The sequence below is a fragment of the Entelurus aequoreus genome, linkage group LG20, assembly GCF_033978785.1.
Source record: "Entelurus aequoreus isolate RoL-2023_Sb linkage group LG20, RoL_Eaeq_v1.1, whole genome shotgun sequence".
Taxonomy (NCBI): Eukaryota; Metazoa; Chordata; class Actinopteri; order Syngnathiformes; family Syngnathidae; genus Entelurus; species Entelurus aequoreus.
Genome location: NC_084750.1, coordinates 48,283,833 through 48,310,843, shown reverse-complemented (window position 1 = coordinate 48,310,843; position 27,011 = coordinate 48,283,833). Strand labels below are relative to the sequence as shown.

At 40.0% G+C, this 27,011-nt stretch overlaps 2 protein-coding genes across 6 annotated transcripts in view; one reads left to right on the top strand and one right to left on the bottom strand.

The window, feature by feature from the left end:
* Nucleotides 1–27,011, bottom strand: part of LOC133636327 (zinc finger protein 37-like) — a 497,781-nt gene that overhangs the window by 33,310 nt on the left and 437,460 nt on the right. For both annotated transcript variants that reach the window (XM_062030237.1, XM_062030238.1), the window contains 2 exons: nt 8,137–8,394; nt 2,225–2,560 (listed from right to left, as the gene is read on the bottom strand). In XM_062030237.1, coding sequence (XP_061886221.1) covers nt 2,225–2,560; nt 8,137–8,394 — 594 coding nt within the window. The remainder of the gene's footprint in view (nt 1–2,224; nt 2,561–8,136; nt 8,395–27,011) is intronic.
* LOC133636328 (gastrula zinc finger protein XlCGF57.1-like) overlaps nt 1–27,011 on the top strand; it is a 346,899-nt gene that overhangs the window by 98,723 nt on the left and 221,165 nt on the right. The gene's annotated exons all lie outside the window — the stretch shown is intronic.

Sequence of the window (27,011 nt, the reverse complement as noted above, 5' to 3'; positions counted from 1 at the left end):
TCGTGACATGGCCTAAACATATCCACATATATATGGTGTATCGTGACATGGCCTAAACATATCCACATATATATGGTGTATCGTGACATGGACTAAATATATCCACATATATATGGTGTATTGTGACATGGACTAAACATATCCACATATATATGGTGTATCGTGACATGGCCTAAACATATCCACATATATATGGTGTATCGTGACATGGACTAAACATATCCAAATATATATGGTGTATCGTGACATGGACTAAACATATCCACATACATATGGTGTATCGTGACATGGACTAAACATATCCACATATATATGGTGTATTGTGACATGGACTAGACATATCCACATATATATGGTGTATCGTGACATGGACTAAACATATCCACATATATATGGTGTATCGTGACATGGACTAAACATATCCACATATATATGGTGTATCGTGACATGGACTAAACATATCCACATATATATGGTGTATCGTGACATGGCCTAAACATATCCACATATATATGGTGTATCGTGACATGGCCTAAACATATCCACATATATATGGTGTATCGTGACATGGCCTAAACATATCCACATATATATGGTGTATTGTGACATGGACTAAACATATCCACATATATATGGTGTATCGTGACATGGACTAAACATATCCACATATATATGGTGTATTGTGACATGGACTAAACATATCCACATATATATGGTGTATCATGACATGGCCTAAACATATCCACATATATATGGTGTATTGTGACATGAACTAAACATATCCACATATATATGGTGTATCGTGACATGGACTAAACATATCCACATATATATGGTGTATCGTGACATGGACTAAACATATCCACATATATATGGTGTATCGTGACATGGCCTAAACATATCCACATATATATGGTGTATCGTGACATGGCCTAAACATATCCACATATATATGGTGTATTGTGACATGGACTAAACATATCCACATATATATGGTGTATCGTGACATGGACTAAACATATCCACATATATATGGTGTATTGTGACATGGACTAAACATATCCACATATATATGGTGTATCATGACATGGCCTAAACATATCCACATATATATGGTGTATTGTGACATGGACTAAACATATCCACATATATATGGTGTATCGTGACATGGACTAAACATATCCACATATATATGGTGTATCGTGACATGGACTAAACATATCCACATATATATGGTGTATCGTGACATGGCCTAAACATATCCACATATATATGGTGTATCGTGACATGGCCTAAACATATCCACATATATATGGTGTATCGTGACATGGCCTAAACATATCCACATATATATGGTGTATTGTGACATGGACTAAACATATCCACATATATATGGTGTATCGTGACATGGACTAAACATATCCACATATATATGGTGTATCGTGACATGGACTAAACATATCCACATATATATGGTGTATTGTGACATGGCCTAAACATATCCACATATATATGGTGTATCGTGACATGGCCTAAACATATCCACATATATATGGTGTATCGTGACATGGCCTAAACATATCCACATATATATATGGTGTATCGTGACATGGACTAAACATATCCACATATATATGGTGTATTGTGACATGGACTAAACATATCCACATATATATGGTGTATCGTGACATGGCCTAAACATATCCACATATATATGGTGTATTGTGACATGGACTAAACATATCCACATATATATGGTGTATCGTGACATGGACTAAACAAATCCACATATATATGGTGTATCGTGACATGGCCTAAACATATCCACATACAGTATATATGGTGTATCGTGACATGGACTAAACATATCCACATATATATGGTGTATCGTGACATGGACTAAACATATCCACATATATATGGTGTATCGTGACATGGACTAAACATATCCACATATTAATACAAGGTCATATTGCCCAACCCTAGCTAGAATGTGATTTTTTTTTAAAATATATTCACCCTCATGTCTTTTATAATGATTGTGAACGATAGAAAAATTCCCCCAAAAAGTGCAGTTCCCCTCTAAATTGCAATGATTAGATTTAAGACTTGAAGTGTATGAGCATGAAGTGATGAAGCCTACTTGGATGAGTCTTCTAAGACAAAGTGAACAGTCCAGTTGTGATGGATTGAATGCCCTGAGAATAAAATGGTATGTGCTTACTTGGACTGTGATGAAGCTGTGAGGACTCAGGTGCTTTGTCTTCATGCTCTTCAGTCTTCACAGAGACAACAGTCAGTGGAAACTTGCTGACATCATCCTCCTCCTGCCCTACAGGACACTCTCCCTCCTCTTTCATGTGGGGGGGCTGTGGATCCTCCTCCTCCTCTTTAATGTGGGTGGGCTGTGGATCCTCGTCTTCCTCTTTAATGTTGGTGGGCTGTGGATCATCCTCTTCCTCTTTAATGTGGGTGGGCTGTGGATCCTCCTCTTCATTTTTAATGTGGTTGGGCTGTGGATCCTCCTCTTCCTCTTTAATGTGAAGGGGCTGCTGGACGTCTGTTGGGTAAATAAGTAAATAAGATAAAGAGAGAATACAAATAGTTTTGGACTGACACTGTTAACACAATGACATTATTTGTGTTTTTTCGTGTGTTGTGTTAAAAATGTGTAGCAAAACAAAGCAGCATTGATTGAGGCATTCTTAACTTTACACTCACTGATATAAAGTTTGTAAATATTTTATTCTGTATACGGTCTATGACACCTAAACTTTATCTCCAAACTTAACCATAAGTTGTGGTGTAGAATGATGTCTGGAACTCAAGATAGTTCCACATGTCTGGGAACGTCACCAACAGATAATCCCTGATATTACTCAACAAATCTTTAGGGATCTATTCCGTTTCATAATTAGATTTTTGTCTCGTATCTGCTTTTTTCAGGAAGATCTAGGCTAGGGGTGTTTAAACTCATTTTAGATGAGGGGGCCACATGGAGGAAGATGTACTCCAAGTTGGCCGGACTGGTAAAATCACGGCAAGATAACTTAAAAATAAAGACAACTGCGGATTGTTTTCTTTGTTTAAAAATAGAACAAACACATTCTGAAAATGTACAAATCATAATGTTGTTTTTTTACATACAATTATAATGTTTATAACAATAATGTCCGTGTTGGAGGAGTTGTGAATGACTGAAATATGAAATCTGTGCTGCAGTCTGCAGGTGTACCTAATGTTGTGGCCCAGCAATCATTCACAACTCCTCCAACACAAACATTATTGTTTTTGCACTTTTTGGCTTCTTATTAAATAACTTTTTTAAATAGATTCAATCTTGCACGTGGAAAGTTTAAGTGTGGGCTTTAGTTGATATAACACTCCCGTCAGGGGGTGCATTCTACGGCGGGGGTGCATTATCCACCAGGAGGCGGGATTACTGCGAGCCTCAGCCAGTGTGTCTTCGCAGCCATTTTATGATTGCTCAGCGCAAGAAATACGTTACACACATACAGTTGTTGACAAAATACACTGTACATTATATACCTCAGCTAACTAAACTATGGAAATGTACAATATAATTCATACAGCAATACGATCTCACTGCACAGCAGGCCAGCAGTTAGCCGGTCATTGCGCAATCCACGGTGAGGCTCAACGCAGTGACGTGCCTCAACTGGCTGCTGATCACAGCAAGTCTCTTCTCAGTATTTGAACAGCAAATGTGAAAATTCAGCGATTTTGAATAAAAATAATCTAAAACTGGTGAAGTTAAATGGAAAATAACTTTATAGTATAATCACTGGATACATATAACAATTTAATTATTTTTTTTTCTTTTTAAATTTTTTTTCTTTCCATGATGGCAGGTGAGGCCCCTCCTCACCTGCCTCCCCTGACTGCACGTCACTGCTAAACTCTCTGTTCTGGCAAAAGTGCTTGAATCCCTTATCAGTGAACAGATAAAATACTTTTTGGACACCAACTTTATTCTGTCACCATTTCAGTCAGGTTTTGGCAAAAATCACAGTACTGTTACTGCTGCCATGAAGTTTATAAATGATGTAACTGAAGCTCTTGACAAGAAGCAGTGCTGTCTGTCCCTCTTTATTGACTTTTCAAAGGCATTTGATACTGTTGATCATGTCATTTTAATCAAACGTCTTTCAGCTATTGCTTTTTCTCAGCAAGCAGTTGGATGGTTTGCAAATGACCTCACAAGTAGAACTCAGGCTGTTCAGATAGAAGGTTCCTTTTCGGACATACTACAAGTGGAAAAGGGTGTCCCTCAAGGTTCTGTGTTGGGCCCATTATTAATTAATTATTAATAATCTTGGACATAATATTCCGAACTCAACTTTCCATTCCTACGCTGATGATACTGTCATATACTGCACAGCACCCACTCCTGCTGAGGCCTTTAAATATCTACAACATGCATTTGACAGAGTACAAGAACAACTTTGCTATCTTCAACTGCTTTTAAATGCAGAGAAAACAAAGTGTGTGTTCTTTACCACATCAAAAACTGTAAGATCAGCACTGTGTGACAACATTTGAACAAGAAATGGGCAACAAATTGTGTTAGTATCTGCTTTTAAATATTTAGGATTTTTAATTGATGACCACTTGAGTTTTAAGGAGCACATTCAGTACGTTGTAAAAAAAAACTGAAACTTTTACTGGGATTTTATTATAGAAACAAGTCTTGCTTTTCTTTTACTGTGAAACAGAAATTGGTGGAAACAACCTTTTTACCTGTTATTGACTATGGAGATGTGTTGTACATGAATGCTACTGCTGGTTGTCTCCACAAGCTGGATAGTGTGTACCACGGTGCACTGAGATTCATCACCAACTTACTCACCATTGTGTGTTATACTCAATGGTTAACTTACTCACCATTGTGTGTTATACTCAATGGTTAACTTACTCACCATTGTGTGTTATACTCAATGGTTAACTTGCTCACCATTGTGTGTTATACTCAATGTAGGGATGATACTCGAAACCGGTTTTCCCGGTTGTTCGATAAGAAAAGAACCGAGTCCTCGGACTCTAATCCCTTTTTGAGAACTGGTACACGTTATCGAGACCACTATAGTAAAGAAAAAGAGTTGGTTCTTTACTCGAATCCCTCGGAACGAATCCCGTCCCGACCAGAAATGCTCCGTGTGACATCACAAGAAATGACGTCACGTAGCTCAGTCATTAGGCGCAGATAGCGAAAGCAGGAACAAAATGGACGGGAAAAAGCGCTCCAAGGTGTAATAAAGTTCAAAACAAAAGGTATAATCCAATGAATAACTTTACTGAGAGATTTTAGCAGGGTACAAACACATGGCGAACACTTTTATGACCAACCGGAAACATAGCAACCAGGCTAGCAACGCACCTCCTTTATGGCAGCTGTTCCAACGTTCTTAAAGCAACCGCAGCACATACATATATATGACCTCTCCCTTTTTTAACTTTTGTTTTTCTTTCCTTGTAAACAAAACAAAATCACACTGTATTTGTGTTGTCTGTCTAATTATAAATAATGCAGACGAGGCGTGTTGGCTGAGTTCTTGACGTTTACTTTCACAGCGTGCTCATAACCTAACAGGGTGACGACATGCAACAACACTTTTCGGGGCTACCGCGCATGCTCGTCACTCCCGTTGCATGCTGGGTAGTGTAGTTGTTATATTCCCTAGCAACTCATAACATCTTTCCCCCTATAAAGAATGTTAACTCAATAAAGTGTATTTCTTTTTTTAGCTTTAACATTTCATTTTTTAGCATTGTAACCACATTTGCAAACAACTTTTCTCTTCATAGAATTGTCTTTCAATAAAGAAATAAAGTGCAAAAATGTCAAAGCATCATAACAAACAGTTATGTCAAATAGCAGCAGAATTGCACTTTTGGAGAGCTGTATTATTTTCAGTTTTGTGCACAAGGGACTGATTTTATTTAACACTATATTATTATTTATACACCAATAGTGATCACAGAGACAGCTTGTTTTTGTGTTACTGTATATATTTGTTTTTCTGAAAAATCCCACTTAATATACATTGGGTAACAACAGTCAATATTTATTTATTTTATTTTATTTTTTTAGGTGGGTAACAGTCAATATTTATTTATTTATTAGATTAAATTGTTTTCTTATATAATAAAAGTGAGCTTTTGTTGAACCAAATATTGTGTGTTTTTTTCCATATACAACAACCTATCTGGACTCCATAAGAGAATCGATAAGGAATCGGTTCGATAAGAGGATTCGATAATAGACTCGAACTCGATAATTTCTTATCAAACATCATCCCTAACTCAATGGCTAACTTACTCACCATTGTGTGTTATACTCAATGGTTAACTTACTCACCATTGTGTGTTATACTCAATGGTTAACTTACTCACCATTGTGTGTTATACTCAATGGTTAACTTACTCACAATTGTGTGTTATACTCAATGGTTAACTTACTCACCATTGTGTGTTATACTCAATGGTTAACTTACTCACCATTGTGTATTACACTCAATGGTTAACTTATTCACCATTGTGTGTTATACTCAATGGTTAACTTACTCACCATTGTGTGTTATACTCAATGGTTAACTTACTCACAATTGTGTGTTATACTCAATGGTTAACTTACTCACCATTGTGTGTTATACACAATGGTTAACTTACTCACCATTGTGTGTTATACTCAATGGTTAACTTACTCACCATTGTGTGTTATACTCAATGGTTAACTTACTCACCATAGTGTTATACTCAATGGTTAACTTACTCACCATTGTGTTATACTCAATGGTTAACTTACTCACCATTGTGTGTTGTACTCAATGGTTAACTTACTCACCATTGTGTGTTATACTCAATGGTTAACTGGACATCTTTATGTGCTCGACGCCTCAATCATTGGTATGTGTTCATCTACAAAACCATTCTGGGTATCACCCTATCTTATCTGTCTTGTATTTTAACAAAGAAACAAGGAAGTCACAATCTTCTTTCAATGAATGTTCTGCAATTTGTCGTCCCCAAAGTAAGAACTGAACTGGGCAAGAAAGCATTTAGGTTTTCAGCAGCGAAGGCTTGGAATAACCTACAATCCGATATTCAACTTCAAACCCTTGTTACATTGAATGAGTTTAAAGCTTCTGTGAAAGGATTGCAGTCTACCTTGTCTGTATGCACATGTGTTATGTCAGCAAGTTTTATTGTTGTACATGTCATGTTTTATGTGTTGTTTACTGTTTACCTTGTCTGTATGCACATGTGTTATGTCAGCAAGTTTTAATGTTGTACATTTGATGTTTTATGTGTTGTTTACTGTTTACCTTGTCTGTATGCACATGTGTTATGTCAGCAAGTTTTAATGTTGTACATGTCATGTTTTATGTGTTGTTTACTGTTTTTAATGTAACTTTGCTGCTGCCCTCTTGGCCAGGTCTCCCTTGGAAAAGAGATCTTTGATCTCAATGGGATTTTTACCTGGTTAAATAAAGAAAAAAGAAAAAAAAACAGCTGTTTATTTGAAGTCTTAAAGAAGTCAACTATGTGTGCAGTGCAAGGTGAAATGCAGTTATGTCATCTTCTTGTCAATAACACACACATCAATCTTTTGTGTGTTGTTGCTTCCTTATTTGTCATTATTCAAAGCTGATGTTAATGTGTAGCAGCGGCAGCTGAACTCAATGTGACAACGTGTCATAGTTACGTCAGTCAGCTGGAATTAAAAATACAAATAGTTGTGTCGTTAGTCCAGAATCTTCACGGTCCTCATGGACGACATAATTAGGAACCAGTACTAAAAAAATGGTACTTGGTATACATCCCTAATCTTCACCACTAAACCTTTGAAATATGCTGACATATGTGCTGCTAAAGGTAAATAAACAGTAGCCATATTGAATGTTTGCCTTCATTTGACCACGTGAGGTAAGGAGGACGGCCTCTAGGTCACATGGTTACACCCCAGCAATTACATTGTTGATGATTGATGAGCATTCATTTTTAAATGGTGGTGTTAAAAAGCAAGTATATCTCCATCTTTAGTCATAAATGTGGCCCCCGGATGAACATGTGTCACAAACATTGTATTAGATGATATGTGGATGTTGTGCTTACTTGGACTGTGATGAAGCTGTGAGGACTCACGTGCTTTGTCTTCATGCTCTTCAGTCTTCACAGAGACAACAGTCAGTGGAAACTTGCTGACATCATCCTCCTCCTGCCCTACAACACACTCTCCCTCCTCTTCCTCTTTCATGTGTGGATCCTCCTCGTCCCCTTTAAAATGTGAGGGCTGTGGATCCTCTAAAGTGAAACTGTCCCCCTGCAGATGAGGGAGACATTCTTCTTGGTGTCCAATCAGCTGATGGATGTCTACAGGACACAAACAAAACACATTTTAACTCCTACATGCTAAATATTAAATCGTACATGAAATATAGGGCTGTGGCTATTGAACATTTTATCAATGAAGTGTTCTACTGGAAATGTTTTCGATTAATCGAGTAACTGGATAAAACATAGTGTTGCTTGGTTGAAGATGAATTTAAGCGACTTTAAGACATTTCACTTCATAATGAATGACCAATTGGTTTGAGATGGTATGAGATCAAGATGTCATCTTTAGATCAGGCTTTGTTTTTTACACAATCACTGCCACATTAAAAAGTTAAAGTACCAATGATTGTCACACACACACTACGTGTGGCCAGATTATTCTCTGCATTTGACCCATCACTCTTGATCACCCCCTGGGAGGTGAGGGGAGCAGTGAGCAGCAGCGGTGGCCGCGCCTGGGAATATTTTCTATGGTGATTTAACCCCCAATTCCAACCTTTGATGCTGAGTGCCAAGTAGGGAAGTAATGGGTCCCATTTTATAGTCTTTGGTGTGACTCAGTCGGTGTTTGAACTCACAACCTACCCATCTCAGGGCGGACACTCTAACGACCACTAGGCCACTGAGTAGGTGGATGTAGTAGGTGTTGTAGTAGGTTAATGGCTGCACCAATATGAAGGAAATAACAGGTCAGTATAGCTTTTACACACATAAATAACTTGTCAAACCTGCCAGCTAGCAGGCTAGGTTTACAGCGTCAGTAACCATGGTAACTGACTCTGACTTTGTCTTACCTCTCTTATTTGTGGAGGTCAAACTCTCGAACTTTACATACTCAGGAGTTTGCACTTAACCTGCTCTCTGGAATATTCCCCCGGTGACTGTGTGAGTTTTGTGTAAACATGTTGATACACATTGTTACAAACTGAGAGGAACATCAACCTCTCATAAATATTGTCTGGTTTTTATGAACAACATAGAACAATCAACAATTAATCTTCCTATAGACAATCTATTGGAGAATAGTGTTAATAATAAATATAAAGTTAGTAAAGATGTGAGAGTAAGAAGTAAACAAACCTGTTGTGTGTAACACAACTTGATGTTGTCGCTCCTTCTCCTCTTTTGTTGGACAAAGTTCCTCCTCGTACTCTGCTATGGTTCTTTCGCACATTTTCACACAATCACAACACTTTACACTCACACTTGATCTCTGCTTAGCGATGTGTTTTCATCACTTCTTTGTTAGCAGCTAACAAGCTAAGCTAACTAGCAAGCTAAGCTAGCATCAAAGTGCGCTCAGACTAATATACAAACAGTTATTAATGAATAGAGTGTAATAAAGGACATATATGTGTACATGGACGCACAGATTAAGAACACTGCAATAACGTCTTCACCGTCAGACGCCATCTTGCTTTATCCTCGCCGTGTTTGCTTCGCGCGCAGGCTTGTCAGATCTCGCGAGAGAAACAAGTAACCAGCTCTTTCCCAGATCTCGCGAGAGAAATAAGTACAACCAGCTCCCACCCCCCGGTAAATCTATTTTATTATATACTATTTACTTATTCTGAAAATAAAAGTAAACTTGTCCACTTATTTTCGTAAAAACATTCAAATATTTAACAATGTATTGAAACAACAGTAGCATAAGGAAAGAAAAAAAAGAAACAAAATAAATATTACACTCATGATATTTTTTTGCCTTTGATGCTAATCGTGTTTATAATGTATTTTAGAATGTGGGAGGTTTTCTTGTTATTTTTAAATTTCCTTTAGCATTATATATATATATATATATATATATTTTTTTTTTTATTTTTTTTTTTTTATTTATTTATTTTTTTTTTAATGTTATTTTTCTTTTTTTCTTTTGTATTTTTTTCTTTTTTTTTCTTTGATTAGCCATACATCCATCCATCCATCCATCCATTTCCTACCGCTTGTCCCTTTTGGGGTCGCGGGGGGTGCTGGAGCCTATCTCAGCTGCATTCGGACGGAAGGTGTCGTACACCTTGGACAAGATGCCAAGACAGTTTCAGACACACAATATTTATGAGAGGTTGATGTTCCTCTCAGTTTGTAACAATGTGTATCAACATGTTTACACAAAAGTCACACAGTCACTGGGGGAATATTCCAGAGAAGTGCAAACTCCTGAGTATGTAAAATGAAGTGTATTAATGAAGTCATATCATGTTGTACACTTGGTGAATGTTCATATTGATGTGGGAGAAAGCAAAGCATCAGGTTTGAGTAAACAGTGGTATTTCAGTTTGAGCACATGAGAAGATAAGGCCCCTTAGTTTGATATTGGCAGGTGAATTGGATCACTTCTCGTAGGAAAAGAGGCCCTAATTGGGACTTGGGAATGCAAAAGTGACAACCATATCCTTGAAAGGAGACTACCTGTCTAGCTCAAACGCCAACCTCAAAAGCAGTTGTTTTCCAGACACTTACACACCAACATCTCCTTTCGTGGTCAGGTGGTGCTGTTTAGCACACCCAGACAGTGAAAGAAGGAATATATAAAAGGATGGTTTGGCTTCTCCGGGAGAGGAATCCTCCATATTTGACCTGACCTCCTCCCAGGAACTGCAGTCCTGTGTAAATGACGCTCGCTGGTAATAAAGCAACTTTTGCTTCAGTAAAGCGTCTCCGACGTGTCTTTTGATCCAGCCGCACTGCCGTGTCGCCCTTCTGTCCGGACAACCATGACAAGACCACTTCAAAAGCTCCAGAGTTTTACCTCCAAAAATAGAGAGGTAAGACAAAGTCAGAGTCAGTTGCATAAAAGACTGAAAGGGATTGGCGCGGTTGGGAGAGTGGCCGTGCCAGCAACCTGAGGCTTCCTGGTTCGATCCCCACCTTCTACCAACCTCGTCACGTCCGTTGTGTCCTTGGGCAAGACACTTCACCCTTGCTCCTGATGAGTGGTGGTTAGTGCCTTGCATGGCAGCTCCCGCCATCAGTGTGTGGATGTGTGTGTGAATGGGTGAATCCATCCACTAATTCAAACGGATCCAGCAGCGCGATTGAAGATTATTTGTACTTACAAAAATTAAGGAACCAGGATACTCGGGAAACAAAATAAAAGGTAGCCTATATAAAACCACATATATGTGCACATGTATGCACTGATTAAAAATATAGAACTATAATGTCCACGTTAAGACTTTCTCCCCCAAACGCTATCTTGCTTTTCCCTCCTTCTTCTTCTTCTTTCTATTTCCAGCAGACTAGTAGAACATCTTAGGTGTATTGCTGCCCTCCACAGGTTCTTAAAGGCCTACTGAAAGCCACTACTACCGACCACGCAGTCTGATAGTTTATATATCAATGATGAAATCTTAACATTATAACACATGCCAATACGGCCGGGTTAACTTATAAAGTGACATTTTAAATTTGCCGCTAAACTTCCGGTTCGAAACGCCTCTGAGGATGACATATGCGCGTGACGTAGCCCGGGGAACACGGGTATGCCTTCCACATTGAAGCCAATACGAAAAAGCTCTGTTTTCATTTCATAATTCCACAGTATTCTGGAATCTGTGTTCGTGAATCTGTTGCAATTATGTTCATTGCATTATGGAGAAAGAAGCTGAGCAAGCAAAGAAGAAAGTTGTCGGTGCGAAACGGACGTATTTTTCGAAAGAAGTCAGCAACAACAGTACACAGCTGGCGCGTCTTTGTTTACATTCCCGAAAGATGCAGTCAAGATGGAAGAACTCGGAAAACAGAGACTCTAACCAGGAGGACTTTTGACTTCGATACACAGACGCCTGTAGAGAACTGGGACAAGACAGACTCTTACCAGGATTACTTTGATTTGGATGACAAAGACGCAGACGTGCTACCGTGAGTATGCAGCTTTGGCTTCTAAACATTTGATCGCTTGACCGTATGTGCACAACTTTTTTTTTGCGTATGTACGTAACTTTTTTAAAATATATAAGCTTTATGAACCTTGGGTTAGGTGAACGGTCTTTTGGGCTGAGTGATTGTGTGTGTTGATCAGGTGTTTGAATTGTATTGGCGTGTTCTATGGAGCTAGGAGCTAGTATAGGAGCTAGGAGTTAGCATAACAAAGACGTAGGTGTTTTTATGCAGGATTAATTTGTGTCATATTACATATAAGCCTGGTTGTGTTGTGGCTAATAGAGTATATATATGTCTTGTGTTTATTTACTGTTTTAGTCATTCCCAGCTGAATACCAGGTACCGTGAGTATGCAGCCTTGGCTGCTAAACATTTGACAGCTTGACCGTATGTGCGCGTCACGTACGTAACTTTTTAAAACTATATAAGCTTTATGAACATTGGGTTAGGTGAACTGTCTTTTGGGCTGAGTGATTGTGTGTGTTGATCAGGTGTTTGAATTGTATTGGCGTGTTCTAGGGAGCTAGGAGCTAGCAGAGGAGCTAGGAGCTAGCATAACATATTCCCAGCTGAATATCAGGTCACCCCCGGCTCTCACAGCATCTTCCCTATCTGAATAGCTTCAACTCCCCACTAGTCCTTCACTTGCACTTTACTCATCCACAAATCTTTCATCCTCGCTCAAATTAATGGGGAAATTGTCGCTTTCTCGGTCCGAATCTCTCTCACTTCATGCGGCCATCATTGTAAACAATAGGGAACTTTGCGTATATGTTCAATTGACTACGTCACGCTACTTCCGGTAGGGGCAAGCCTTTTTTTATCAGATACCAAAAGTTGCGATCTTTATCGTCGTTGTTCTATACTAAATCCTTTCAGCAAAAATATGGCAATATCGCGAAATGATCAAGTATGACACATAGAATAGATCTGCTATCCCCGTTTAAATAAAAAAAATTCATTTCAGTAGGCCTTTAATGGGATTTCCTCCTTCTGTCCTATGGCCCACACTACATTCTACAGTCCAGTTGATGGCAGTATGAACCTTTCAAGTCATGGCTGCAAACTGCCAGTAAGAAGAAGTAATAGAGCTGGTTGCTTGTATCTCTCACGAGATCTGACAACATGTTTAAATAGAACAATTGACAGGTTGACAACATCCAAACAAACCAAGTCATCTCCAACACATCTCAACATTACACACATCCTCCAGGCTGACTTAGTCTAGTAAGCTGGAAACTACATGGAAGTCATATAAAGAAAACATTTAACAAATTGACTGCGATAATAAATAGAATAAAATACATACCCACAAATAGTAACTACATTATTGTACCCAACTTTAGTTGAAGCATACATTGTTTATTGCATAAAGGTCTGGGGACATACATATAAAACAATCACACAACAATATTAATATTACACAAGAGAGTAATAAAGACAATTAATAGAATGGATTATAGAGACCCAACTAATGATTCATAAAGTCACACATTTTAAAATTGTATAAAAGACAACTGCTCAAATGATGTATAAAGTAAATAATAATATGCTTCCAGAAGTGGTCCAGAAGATGTTTCAGATGTGAACCAGTAAATATGAACTAAGAGGGATTTATGTGTACTCAAAAGCAAAGGTATGAACACATGTAAAACAAATATGTATATCATATAAAGGAGTTCATCTATGGAATCATCTACAATTACAAAATAAAATATGTAACACATCATTTTTTCGAAAAACATATGCAAAACACTATTATGATTAAGTATTAAAGTGAATTATGAATATCTACACATAAAAGGCCTACTGTAACACATTTTATTTACTGTTTATTGTCACCTTTTCAGTCCAACTGTTCTGTTCATTTTAAAGTACACAAATGTGTATATTAACTCATGTACTTGACTGAAATAAAAGCACTAATCTGAAGTGTCTCATCTATAAATGTTAGAATCATATTAACAAGATTGTGTTACACACACAACAATGATGTTACACATGTTATATGTGCTGATGTTGTTAGAAAGTTAAAGTTTATTTCAAATCCTGCATCTTCATTTGCTATATATATATATATATATATATATATATATATATATATATATATATATATATATATATATATATATATATATATATATGTATATATATATATATATACTGTATATTTATGTATATATGTTATATGTGTGTATATATATATACTGTATATTTATGTATATGTTATATGTATGTGTATATATATATATATATATATATATATATATATATATATATATATATATATATATATATATATATATACACACATATAACATATATACATAAATATACAGTATATATATATATATATATATAGACACATACCCCGCCTTCCACCTGATTGTAGCTGAGATAGGCTCCAGCACCCCCCGCCACTCCGAAAGGGATAAGCTGTAGAAATGGATGGATGGACATATATACATATATACACTTGTAAAGAACATCATGTCTGGCTGTCTTGAGTTTCCAATCATTTCTACAGCTCTTATTTTTTTGTGATGTAGTGATTGGAGCACATACTTGTTGCTCACTAAAAACATTCATGAAGTTTGCTTCTTTTATGAATTTATTATGGCTCTACTGAAAATGTGAGCAAATGATCCTGTTGGTGTCATGACACGGAGTCAAACCCACGTTTCCTCTGCAGCTGGAGCTGCAGGCACTTCTGTTAACCCCTCTGCTGGCAGCACACTCAGACACACCTTTGCTCGCACTGAGCACAACACGCCCACACAGCAACAAGCCTGCAAAAAATCAGTCATCAGAGCACCTGGACTTGACGAGGGGGAGCGGCATAAAGACCAGCGGACCCAAGGAACCTTTGCCAGAACGTCGCTAACCTTCCAGTAAGCCTCACGTCTGGCATTCCTTTCCCAGTGATTTCCTCGTCCTTGTTTTGCTCTCTCTCCGTGTTTTCCCCCTGGTTCATGCCCTTTTGTATTTCCACAGTGACTCTCCTGACCTCCGTGATCGTGCCTTGTCACTCGACACCCATCCGGATTCCTAACTGCCCTCCTCGATCCACGACCTCCCTGCTCGGACCTAGACCACTCTGCCCTGCTCTTGCCCACGACCACTTGCCTGTCCACGAACTGCCTCTTCGCCTTTCCCCTTGGATAACGACGAAAGATACAACCAACATTTACAGACAACAACCCTTGGTAACATTTACATTATTAATTTTACACATAGTCAACACTCACTCACTTTGAGTAGCATACACACGCCACGTATTCATCAAAGGTTTCAAATAAACCTTGTAAACCACAGTCCTGCCCTGGTTGTCGCCTCCTTCCCTTCTCTGATACACAACAGTACGTTCTGGCCAACATGTCGGAACCAGGCGACAGTAGCAAGCCCCAGGCCCAGATAGCCATATCTTCCGACCTAGCTATCCTTAGCTCCGTCGTTAGCAAACACCAGGTTCGGTTTACTGCCCTTGAGGATCATCTTGAGAGAGCTTTTACCAGACTTTATTCCAAGCTGGACAACATGTTCCCCGGGGCCAGTTCTGGACCGGTGGTACCTCCACGTTTTTCTCCAGTTCCTGGACCCGAATACAGCATTTTGGAACGAGAGCCCAGGATTGCCAGCCCTAAACCCTTTGAAGGGGACTTTGATCTTTGTAGAGGGTCTTTGGTACAATTTGACCTCATTTTTCGGCACCAGCCCTCCCGTTATTCCTCAGACGGCGCCAAGATTGCATTTATTTTCTCCTTACTCTCCGGCCCGGCTCTCAAGTGGGCTACTGCTGCAGTCGACAGGACCATTGGGCTCAACGCCGACTATTCTGCGTTCCGTGCAGAATTTTGGGCTGTCTTTGATCACCCCAAGGATGGGGGGGACGCGGCTGGACGTCTACACTCCATTTCGCAGGGTTCACGTTCCGTGGCAGCCTATACCCTGGAATTCCGGACCCTGGCGGCGGACAGCGGTTGGGGGGACCGGGCGCTCCAAAGCGCATTCCGCCGCGGCCTCTCTGAAGAGATTAAGGACGGTCTACTGAGAGACAGACCTACTTCCTGCAAGGACCTCATCGAACTAGCCCTCCAATTTGACCTAAGACTTTGTGAGCGAGCAGCAGAACGAAACCAGAGAACTACCTCAATGGCAGTCCTGGTGAGCCACACTTTATTTCCCCGTAATGAGGAAAACCCCGACATACTGCTACCCGCTATTCTGGCCTGGGATCAGAGGAGCATTCAAGTACAGGCATTTGTGGACTCTGGAGCTGATAAAAGTCATTTGGACTACAAGTTCGCCCGGCAGATGGGCATTCCCCTGATCTCCCTGGACAAGACGCTGCCAGCACAGGCCCTGGATGGACGGCCATTGGGCCCCATCAATTACTGCACTGAGCCCCTTTCCATGACCATTTCTGGAAATCACAGAGAGACCATTAGTTTATGGGTGCTGGAAGCTCCGGTAGCCCCGCTGGTACTTGGAAGATCTTGGCTTCGTCACCACAACCCTCATATCTCTTGGTCTTCCGGCAGAATTCTGGCATGGAGCACACCCTGCATGGCCAACTGTCTTGGATCAGCATCTCATCCGGTCTACCATTCCACTACCACGACTCCCCAGGTAGATCTATCTCTGGTTCCAGCTTGCTACCATGACTTAGCCGAGGTCTTCAGCAAGGTACGTGCCCTGGGACTACCCCCTCATAGACCTTATGATTGTGCAATCGAGTTACTCCCTAACGCTACTTTGCCGTCTAGTCGCCTATACGTTCCTTTTGTGTGGACTCTTTTGGCAAGGAAGGCCTTCGAGGAGTTAAAGGAGCGTTTTGTTTCTGCCCCCATTCTAGTCCATCCCGACTTAGATACTGCTTTTTTGGTGGAGGTTGACGCCTCAGACTCGGGGATTGGGGCTATTCTCTCTCAACGGTCAAAGAATGACAATTTGGTTCACCCTGTTGCTTTTTTCTCCAGGCGCCTGACCACGGCCGAACAGAATTATGATGCTGGGAATAGAGAATTACTGGCGGTCCATGAGGCCCTGGTGGAATGGAGACACTGGTTGGAAGGAGCTAGACACCAGTTTCAGATCCTTACCGACCACAGCAACCTCCTACACATCCGAGCTGCCAAGAGGATCAACAATCGCCAGGCAAGGTGGCAGCAATTTTTCTCTCGCTTCAATTATGTGCTTTCTTTCAGACCTGGGTCCAAGAACACTAAGGCTGACGCACTGTCTCGGCTATTTCTGAAAGAACCTACCGGTCCGGCAGTGGCAGAACCCATCCTACCTCCCACTTGCATCATAGGGATGGTAACTTGGAAAGTGGAGGACCTGGTTAAGTCTGCACTGCATTCCAATCCAGGACCGGGAGGTGGACCTCCCAACAGACTGTTCGTCCGTCGGGAGCTACGACCCAGGTTCCTGGATTATGGGCACTCAAGCCTGTTCTCATGCCATCCTGGCTTTCAACGAACCCTATCACTGCTGCGAAGACGTTTTTGGTGGCCATCCATGGCCAAGGACACTCGGGAGTTTATCGCTGCTTGTTCAACTTGTGCCCGCAGTAAGACGTCACACAGGCCTCCTGCTGGTCTTCTTCGCCCTCTCTCCATTCCTGCCCGTCCTTGGTCGCACATCGCCCTGGATTTTGTCACAGGATTTCCAGCTTCCAGAGGTAACACCACTATCCTTACAATTGTTGATCGTTTCTCCAAAGCAGCCCATTTCATTCCGCTGCGCAAGTTACCTACTGCTTCAGAGACTTCTGACCTCCTCACACTTCACGTCGTCAAGCAGCATGGTATTCCGGTGGATATCGTTTCTGAACGAGGCCCTCAGTTTACGTCACAAGTATGGAGAGCTTTCTGCAAGGGAATCGGGGCCTCGGTCAGCCTCACATTGGGATATCATCCCCAAAGCAACGGGCAGGCCGAGAGAGCGAATCAAAGCTTGGAGACCATGCTCCGATGTGTCGCCAGTCGTCAACCCACATCCTGGAGCAAGTTTCTGCCATGGGTGGAGTTTTCCTATAACTCCTTGAAGAGCTCCGCTACCGGTATGTCTCCATTTGAGTGCTCATTAGGTTATCAACCCCCTTTGTTTCCCCAACAAGAACTGGAGATCGCTATACCGTCTACTAGAGCTCATATTAGACGGTGTCAGAGGGTGTGGAGAGCCGCTCGTGAAGCTTTGGAAAGAGCATCCGAGAAAATGTGTCGCAACGCCAACCGTCATCGCATTCCAGCTCCGTCCTATAAACCAGGACAACAAGTGATGCTTCTCACTAAGTTTATTAGTTTATTATTATTTATTCGGTCAATCGTCAACAAAATAAACTAACAGTTGTACATTCATAGATTGAAAATGAAAATGTTGCAGACCGAAAGGGTTTAGGCTGAAGTTGAACACTTATTGCGCCTAACCCTATAAACAATGTCAAAGTACAAGATGAACTTCCGAAAATTATGAAGTGTCCTTTGTACAAAATGAACTTCCGAAAATGATGAAATTTCCTTTGTACAACATATTATAAATACACATTATACACAACATAAACACAGTTCAATTATATACACAGTAAAGGCATGTGAAATATCCTTGTACACTTGTTAAACCTTTGTACCAATTTATATACTATATACAAACAATTACACTTCCATTATTATTTATATCCCACATTTAGTATTTGAATTAACATTGATCATAGTATTAACTACTGTGTTGATTCAAGAGTGATATATTTTTTCAAGACATTGGTCTTAAAGTGTTTTTTAAATGTGTGAATGGAACTGGAACATGTTAAGGAATCATCCAAGCTGTTCCACAGTTGAACCCCTCTGACAGAAACACATCTACTTTTTAAGCTTGTTCTTATCTTAGCTTTCTGGAAGACAGCTGAACCTGTGAGGTCATAGGGATTCTCTCTGGGTTTGAACCTCTCCTGTAGACACCCAGGCAGCATGTGGTTATGAGCTTTGTACGTCACAATAGCAGTGTTGAGGTCAACACGATCGTGCAGTTTTAATGTTTTTAATTTAATAAACAGAGCATTGGTATGGTCATGATAATCTGCATAATTTACAATTCTAATCGCTTTCTTTTGAAGTAAGAATATAGAGTTGATGTTTGTTTTGTAATTGTTACCCCAGATTTCAACACAATAATTAAGATAAGGGAGTACGAAAGAATTATATAACATATTAAGAGCCTTTTGATTTACAGAGTTTTTGATTTTATGTAACATAGCAATATTTTTTGCCATCTTTGTCTTAAGTATATTTATGTACAGTTTCCAATGTAATTTATCATCTATATAGATTCCCAAAAATGTTGTTGAATACACCCTTTCTATCTCCATATCATCAATTCTTATATGACACCGTATGTTATTTTTCCTATTTCCAAAAATTATATATTTTGTTTTATTTAGGTTGATTGACAGTTTATTGGCATCAAACCATTGCTTTAGTATGTGGAGTTCACTCTCTACAGTCCCTAAGAGTTGGCCAAGGTCTTGCCCAGAACAGTACAGACTTGTATCGTCAGCAAAGAGAATACAGTTGAGTTTTTTAAAGATTTTGCAGATATCATTAATATACAATAAAAACAATTTTGGTCCCAATACAGAACCCTGTGTTACTCCATGTGTTATAATCTGGTTATCTGAATCTACATTATTCATATGCACGTACTGTTCTCTGCCACCAAGATAACCCTTCAACCAATCATGAGCAAGACCTCTAAAACCATATCTCTGCATTTTGTTTAAAAGTAATGTGTGATGGATGGTGTCAAAGGCCTTGCTCAGGTCAATAAAAAGGCCAACAACAAACTCCCTCTTATCAATTGCAGTGGTTACCTCCTCAACTAGTTCCATCACTGCCATGGAAGAGGACCTGTTTGGTGGAAAACCGTATTGGTGTTCACTTAGCAAGTGATGCTTATCAATAAAACTGTCTAATCTTGACACAAATAATTTTTCAAGGACTTTTGAAAATTGTGAGAGTAAAGAAATAGGCCTATAGTTGGTGAACTGATGCTTATCTCCACTTTTGTAGATGGGAATAACTTTTGCCGTTTTCATTTTTTTGGGGAAAACACCTTTTATAAAAGAAATATTACATATATAAGTGAAGGGAACAGCTATAAAATCAACAATTTCCTTGATCAGAGAAAAGTCCAAGTCACAGCAGTCTGTTGACTTCTTGTTTTCCTGAGAATGTACAATTTCTGTGATTTCACTTTCATGAACGGGGGAAATAAAAAACGATTCTAAGTTACTTTGAATGGTATGTTCATTAAATTTGACACTGTTTTCAGATTGTACAATTTCATTTGCTAAATTAGGTCCAACATTCACAAAGAAGGTGTTAAAAGCATCCGTTATTTCCTTAGGGTCATTTATAGTTTGATTATTGTCTATGAAATAGCTTGGATGTTCCTTATTTGTCATGTTTTTTTAATGATACCATTTAAAACTTTCCACGTACCCTGGATGCTATTTTTATGTTGTTCTAATAGGTTACAGTAATATGTTCTTTTGCTGTGCTTTATTATTTGTGTTAACTTATTTTTGTACGTTTTATATTTGTGTTCAGTTTATTTTGTTCTGTACTTTAAATATCTTCTATAAAGATAATTTTTATTTTTGCAGGACTTCAATAGTCCCTTTGTGATCCATGGTTTGTCCTTAACAGTGCTGTCCTTAATGTCATGCTTTTTAATTGGACAGTGCTTATTGTACAGTTTTATGAAAATGTTGAGAAAGGTTTCATATGCCTCATCCGGGTCTGTGGAGGTATAAACCTCCCCCCAGTCTTGAGCACATAACTCAGACTTAAAAGCTGCCATAGTTTCTGGCGTTTGGTGTCTAACAAATCTATATTGAACTGCTTTTTTGGCCCCTGTCTCATCAAAGAAATTATGGAAAATGCTGAATACAGGTAGATGATCACTTATGTCATTGAGTAGTAGTCCTGCTGTTATTTGATTCCCCGGTTGATTGGTGAAAATGTTATCTATCAGTGTGGCAAAGTCTACTGTTATTCTGGTTGGTTTTATGATAAGGGAAAATAAATTATTGCTGTACAATCCTGTTATAAAATCGGTTGTTTTGGTACTGTCCATGGGGTTCAGAAGATTAATATTAAAATCACCGCACACAATATGGATCTTGTTTGATTTACTAAACAAACAATCCAATGTTTCATTGAATGTGTCTAGACATGATCCAGGTGTTCTGTAAACACAACTGACATTTATTTTTTTGGATTTTTCTACTTCAATTTCTACAGTTATATATTCAAGAACTCCAGCTATAGCAGTTGATTTGCTGTCAATCTTCCAACATTTTAAATCTTGATTTACAAAAAGTGCTACTCCCCCTCCCCTTTTTCCAACTCTGTTTGTGGTAAATAATTCATAACCATCCAATCTCATATCACAACACTTGTTCTCATTGAGCCAAGTCTCTGAGACTGCAACAATACTACATTTTTTGAACTGGCTCAGATATTCACTAATATTGTCTAAATTTGTATACAAGCTTCGGCTATTAAAATGTATTACAGTAAAATATTTGTCCACATTCACACATTTAAATTGTTCGTCTGTGTAGTACTCACAGTTTCTGGTAATATTATTGTAAAGATTACAATCAGGATCTATGTCACTGCCAAACTCATTTGTATTGCAGTTGTAATTGATATTATCATATAAGTCTAGTTGGATGTGATTATAATTATTATACAGTTCACTACTATGATTATTATCAGTATTTCTACATTCTAATTCCTTATCACCAACATTGGTAAAGATATTTTTTAATTCACTCTCTATTATATTTTAGTTTTTTCTTTTTCTTTGTACAGATAACACATTTGTATCCACCTCCACTGAAACACTTGCACAGAAACATGCACACACACGCACACAAACACACACACAAACACACACAACTGACCATACTTTTACTCTATTATGAGCGTCCCAAAGCAGTCCAAGAGAAAACAAGTTTGTATTTGGTATTAGGATAGTGTTTGTATGTGGTGTCGAGTATATGTCTTTATGATCCAAGGTAAGAAAAAGTAAAAAACAACAAAAATAGTCTGAGCATTCCAAAAATAAGCTCATTAAAAATCTCACTGTAGCTGTTCTCATCAAAAATCTCATTGTAGCTGTCCTCATCAAAAATGGAACGATCAAAAAATGAGCTCGACAAGAGTGCAATTGTGACTGTCCAAAAAATGGAACAATCGACATTATCTGAACTGTTCGAGGTCTTCAAGTTCTCTTACCAGTATCACTTTTGCTTTTTCCGGCGTAGATCCATTCAGCTGAATGAAAACCTTGCAGTTTCTTGTCCATGTGGCTCCAATTTTGTTGTTTTTTCCTCAGGATCCGTGCTTCCCGTGCTATATCCGATATTTTCTTGGTCAGATGCTCATTGATATACACCGCTGATCCCTTCAACTTTCTTCCTTGTCTCAGTAGTTCCATTTTGTGTCTCCGGTTTACAAAGCGCACAAGGACTGCAGGCTTTGCTTTGTCTCTGCGTGGCAGTGTATGACACGCTGAGATATTGTTTGCATCCACGTGTATGTCTTTTCCTTTCAAAAAGTGCAAGACTTGGTCCTCCAGAGTTTGCAGATCCTCTGTCTCTGCGTCCTCTCCAACATTCCTGCCCGCCGTAGCAGCTCGGGCATATGAGCGCGGTCTGATGTTTAGTCCTGTGATGATGACATCTTCCATCCTCGTGTCCTGCTCCAAGTTTTCAACTCTCCTTTCAAGATCAGTTATTGTCTTGTCTTTTTGTCGGATTGTTTCTTTGAGTTTCCTCACTTCATCTACAAGCTCCGTTAGCTTGCTTAGCTGTTGGGAGACGCTAGCCAGGTCCCCTGACATGAAGTTTAGCGACTTGCGTATTTCCTCTATGTCATTCTCCATCTGTACGCTCTTCTTTGGAGGAGGCATTACAAAGAATTGCGTCGATGCTTCCCACGCATTTTCTTTATATTTTGACAGAGTGGATTTGATAATATTTACTAAATGTTGTCGCAACTTACGGGAGCGCCGCCATCTTTGACATCTAGCGTGACGTCACACAAAGGACCTCAGCCTCCAGGTACCTTCTAAGAAATTGGCTCCACGTTATGTTGGTTCGTTCTCCATCATGTCTATCACAAATCCTGTATCAGTTAAATTGGCTCTCCCACCCTCGGTCAAGCGGCATCCAGTGGTCCATGTTTCCCAGATTAAACCGGTAGCGGAGAGCGCTCTGTCCCCTCCTGTCCCTGCCCCCCCCCACCCTCTAGGTTCTTACCCAATGGAGATCAGGTTTGGTCGGTTAAGGAGATCCTCAGGGTCCGTCGACAAGGTAGGGGGCTCGTTTATTTGGTCGACTGGGAGGGATATGGACCTGAAGACAGATCTTGGGTGCCAGCCTCCTACCTTGCCGATCCCTCACTTCTAGAGGATTTCTACTGTGCCAATCCTGATGCTCCCCGGCGCTCGTCGGAGGCCTCGCATAAGGGGGGGGGGGGGGGTACTGTCATGACGCGGAGTCGAACCCACGTTTCCTCTGCAGCTGGAGCTGCAGGCACTTCTGTTAACCCCTCTGCTGGCAGCACACTCAGACACACCTCTGCTCGCGCTGAGCACAACACGCCCACACAGCAACAAGCCTGCAAACAATCAGTCATCAGAGCACCTGGACTTGACGAGGGGGAGCGGCATAAAGACCAGCGGACCCAAGGAACCTTTGCCAGAACGTCGCTAACCTTCCAGTAAGCATCACGTCTGGCATTCCTTTCCCAGTGATTTCCTCGTCCTTGTTTTGCTCTCTCTCCGTGTTTTCCCCCTGGTTCATGCCCTTTTGTATTTCCACAGTGACTCTCCTGACCTCCGTGATCGTGCCTTGTCACTCGACACCCATCCGGATTCCTAACTGCCCTCCTCGATCCACGACCTCCCTGCTCGGACCTAGACCACGCTGCCCTGCTCTTGCCCACGACCACTTGCCTGTCCACGAACTGCCTCTTCGCCTTTCCCCTTGGATAACGACGAAAGATACAACCAACATTTACAGACAACAACCCTTGGTAACATTTACATTATTAATTTTACACATAGTCAACGCTCACTCACTTTGAGTAGCATACACACGCCACGTATTCATCAAAGGTTTCAAATAAACCGCAGTCCTGCCCTGGTTGTCGCCTCCTTCCCTTCTCTGATACAAAACAGTTGGAACACCCAACTGTGCCCAAGACCCAACCTCCGGGCTGATGATTTTAGCTTGTCCTGAACAATTTGGAGCTAATCCTCCTTTTTCATTGTCCCATTTAAAGCAGCAGTTCCATTGGCAGCAAAACAGGCAGAGAGCATAATACTACCACCACCATGCTTGACGGTAGGCATGGTGTTCCTGGTATTAAAGGCCTCACCTTTTCTCCTCCAAACATATTGCTGGGTATGGTGGCCAAACAGCTCAAGTTTTATTTTATCTGACCACAGAACTTTCCTCCAGAAGGTCTTATCTTTGTCCATGTGATGTCACATGAAACAACAATGGAGCTGTTTGGCCACAATACATTACATTATATACATTACAATCAATTGAAATCGGTACGATACCACCTTTGAAAAGCACCAGTTCCGCTCTTTCATCTGAGTGACTACAGGGTCGAGGCGCACACACAAAGTGCATACAAGCAATAACATCTTGAAGAGGAAGAAAGGCAAACAACTACAATTCTACTGGTTAATAATGAGGGTGTGAAGTACAATATGGAGGTATTTGGCCTTCAAAACTAACAATAAAAGGTGACACTTTAAAGGCCTACTGAAATGATTATTTTTTTATTTAAATGGGGATAGCAGATCTATTCTATGTGTCATACTTGATCATTTCGCGATATTGCCATATTTTTGCTGAAAGGATTTAGTAGAGAACAACAACGATAAAGATCGCAACTTTTGGTATCTGACAAAAAAAAGCCTTGCCCCTACCGGAAGTAGCGTGACGTAGTCAGTTGAACATTTCCGCAATGTTCCCTATTGTTTACAATGATGGCCGCCACGTGTTGCCTTTAGCACCGCTAAAGGCAACACGTGAAGATGGAGGTCCTACTGAGGGATGCATGCTATGGAAGTACATGGTTGACTCACAGCGGGAGAAGCAGAAATGTCCACTTTTTAGCTAGGATGCTAGCCTACAACCTTACCCCTAACCTAAATAATAAATATAAATCGTTTGAGGTGCTTACTATGAGGTTTGTCACACCGCTACCTCTCGACCTGGCTGTTATCTACCGCCCCCCTGGGCCCTATTCGGACTTTATCAGTGAATTCTCAGAGTTCGTTGCTGATCTAGTGACGCACGCCGACAATATAATCATAATGGGGGACTTTAATATCCATATGAATACCCCATTGGACCCTCACTGCGTGGCGCTCCAAACCATAATTGATAGCTGTGGTCTTACACAAATAATACATGAACCCACGCATTGCAACGGTAATACAATAGATCTAGTGCTTGTCAGGGGTGTCACCACCTCCAAAGTTATGATACTTCCATATACTAAAGTAATGTCCGATCATTACCTTATAAAATTTGAAGTTTTGACTCATTGTCAACAAGCTAATAATAATAATAACTGCTATAGCGGCCGCAACATTAATGCTGCCACAACGATGACTCTTGCTGACCTACTGCCTTCGGTAATGGCACCATTCCCAAATTATGTCGGCTCTATTGATAACCTCACTAACAACTTTGACGATGCCTTGCGCGAAATTATTGATAGTATAGCACCGCTAAAGCAAAAAAGGGCCCCTAAAAGGCGCACCCCATGGTTTACAGAAGAAATTAGAGCTCATAAATTATCATGTAGAAAACTGGAACGCAAATGGCGCGCGACTAAACTTGAGGTTTTCCATCAAGCATGGAGTGATAGTTTAATAACTTATAAACACATGCTTACCTTAGCTAAAGCTAAATACTACTCAAATCTCATCCGCCTCAACAAAAACGATCCTAAATTTCTGTTTAGTACAGTAGCATCGCTAACCCAACAAGGGACTCCTCCCAGTAGCTCCACCCACTCGGCAGATGATTTTATGAATTTCTTTAATAAGAAAATTGAAGTCATTAGAAAGGAGATTAAAGACAACGCATCCCAGCTACAACTGGGTTCTATTAACACAAATACGACTGTATATACGACGGACACTGCCCTCCAAAATAGTCTCTCTATTTTTGATGAAATAACATTAGAGGAATTATTACAGCGTGTAAGTGGGATAAAACAAACAACATGTTTACTTGACCCACTTCCTGGGAAACTTATCAAGGAACTGTTTGTATTTTTAGGTCCATCAGTGTTAAATATTATAAACTTATCACTTTCCTCCGGCACTGTTCCCCTAGCATTCAAAAAAGCGGTTATTCATCCTCTGCTCAAAAGACCTAACCTCGATCCTGACCTCATGGTAAACTACCGACCGGTCTCCCACCTACCGTTTATTTCCAAAATTCTCGAAAAAACTGTTGCACAGCAGCTAAATGAACACTTAGTGACTAACAATCTCTGTGAACCTTTTCAATCCGGTTTCAGGGCAAATCACTCTACGGAGACAGCCCTCGCAAAAATGACTAATGATCTATTGCTAACGATGGATTCTGATGCGTCATCTATGTTGCTGCTTCTTGATCTTAGCGCCGCTTTCGATACCGTCGATCATAATATTTTATTAGAGCG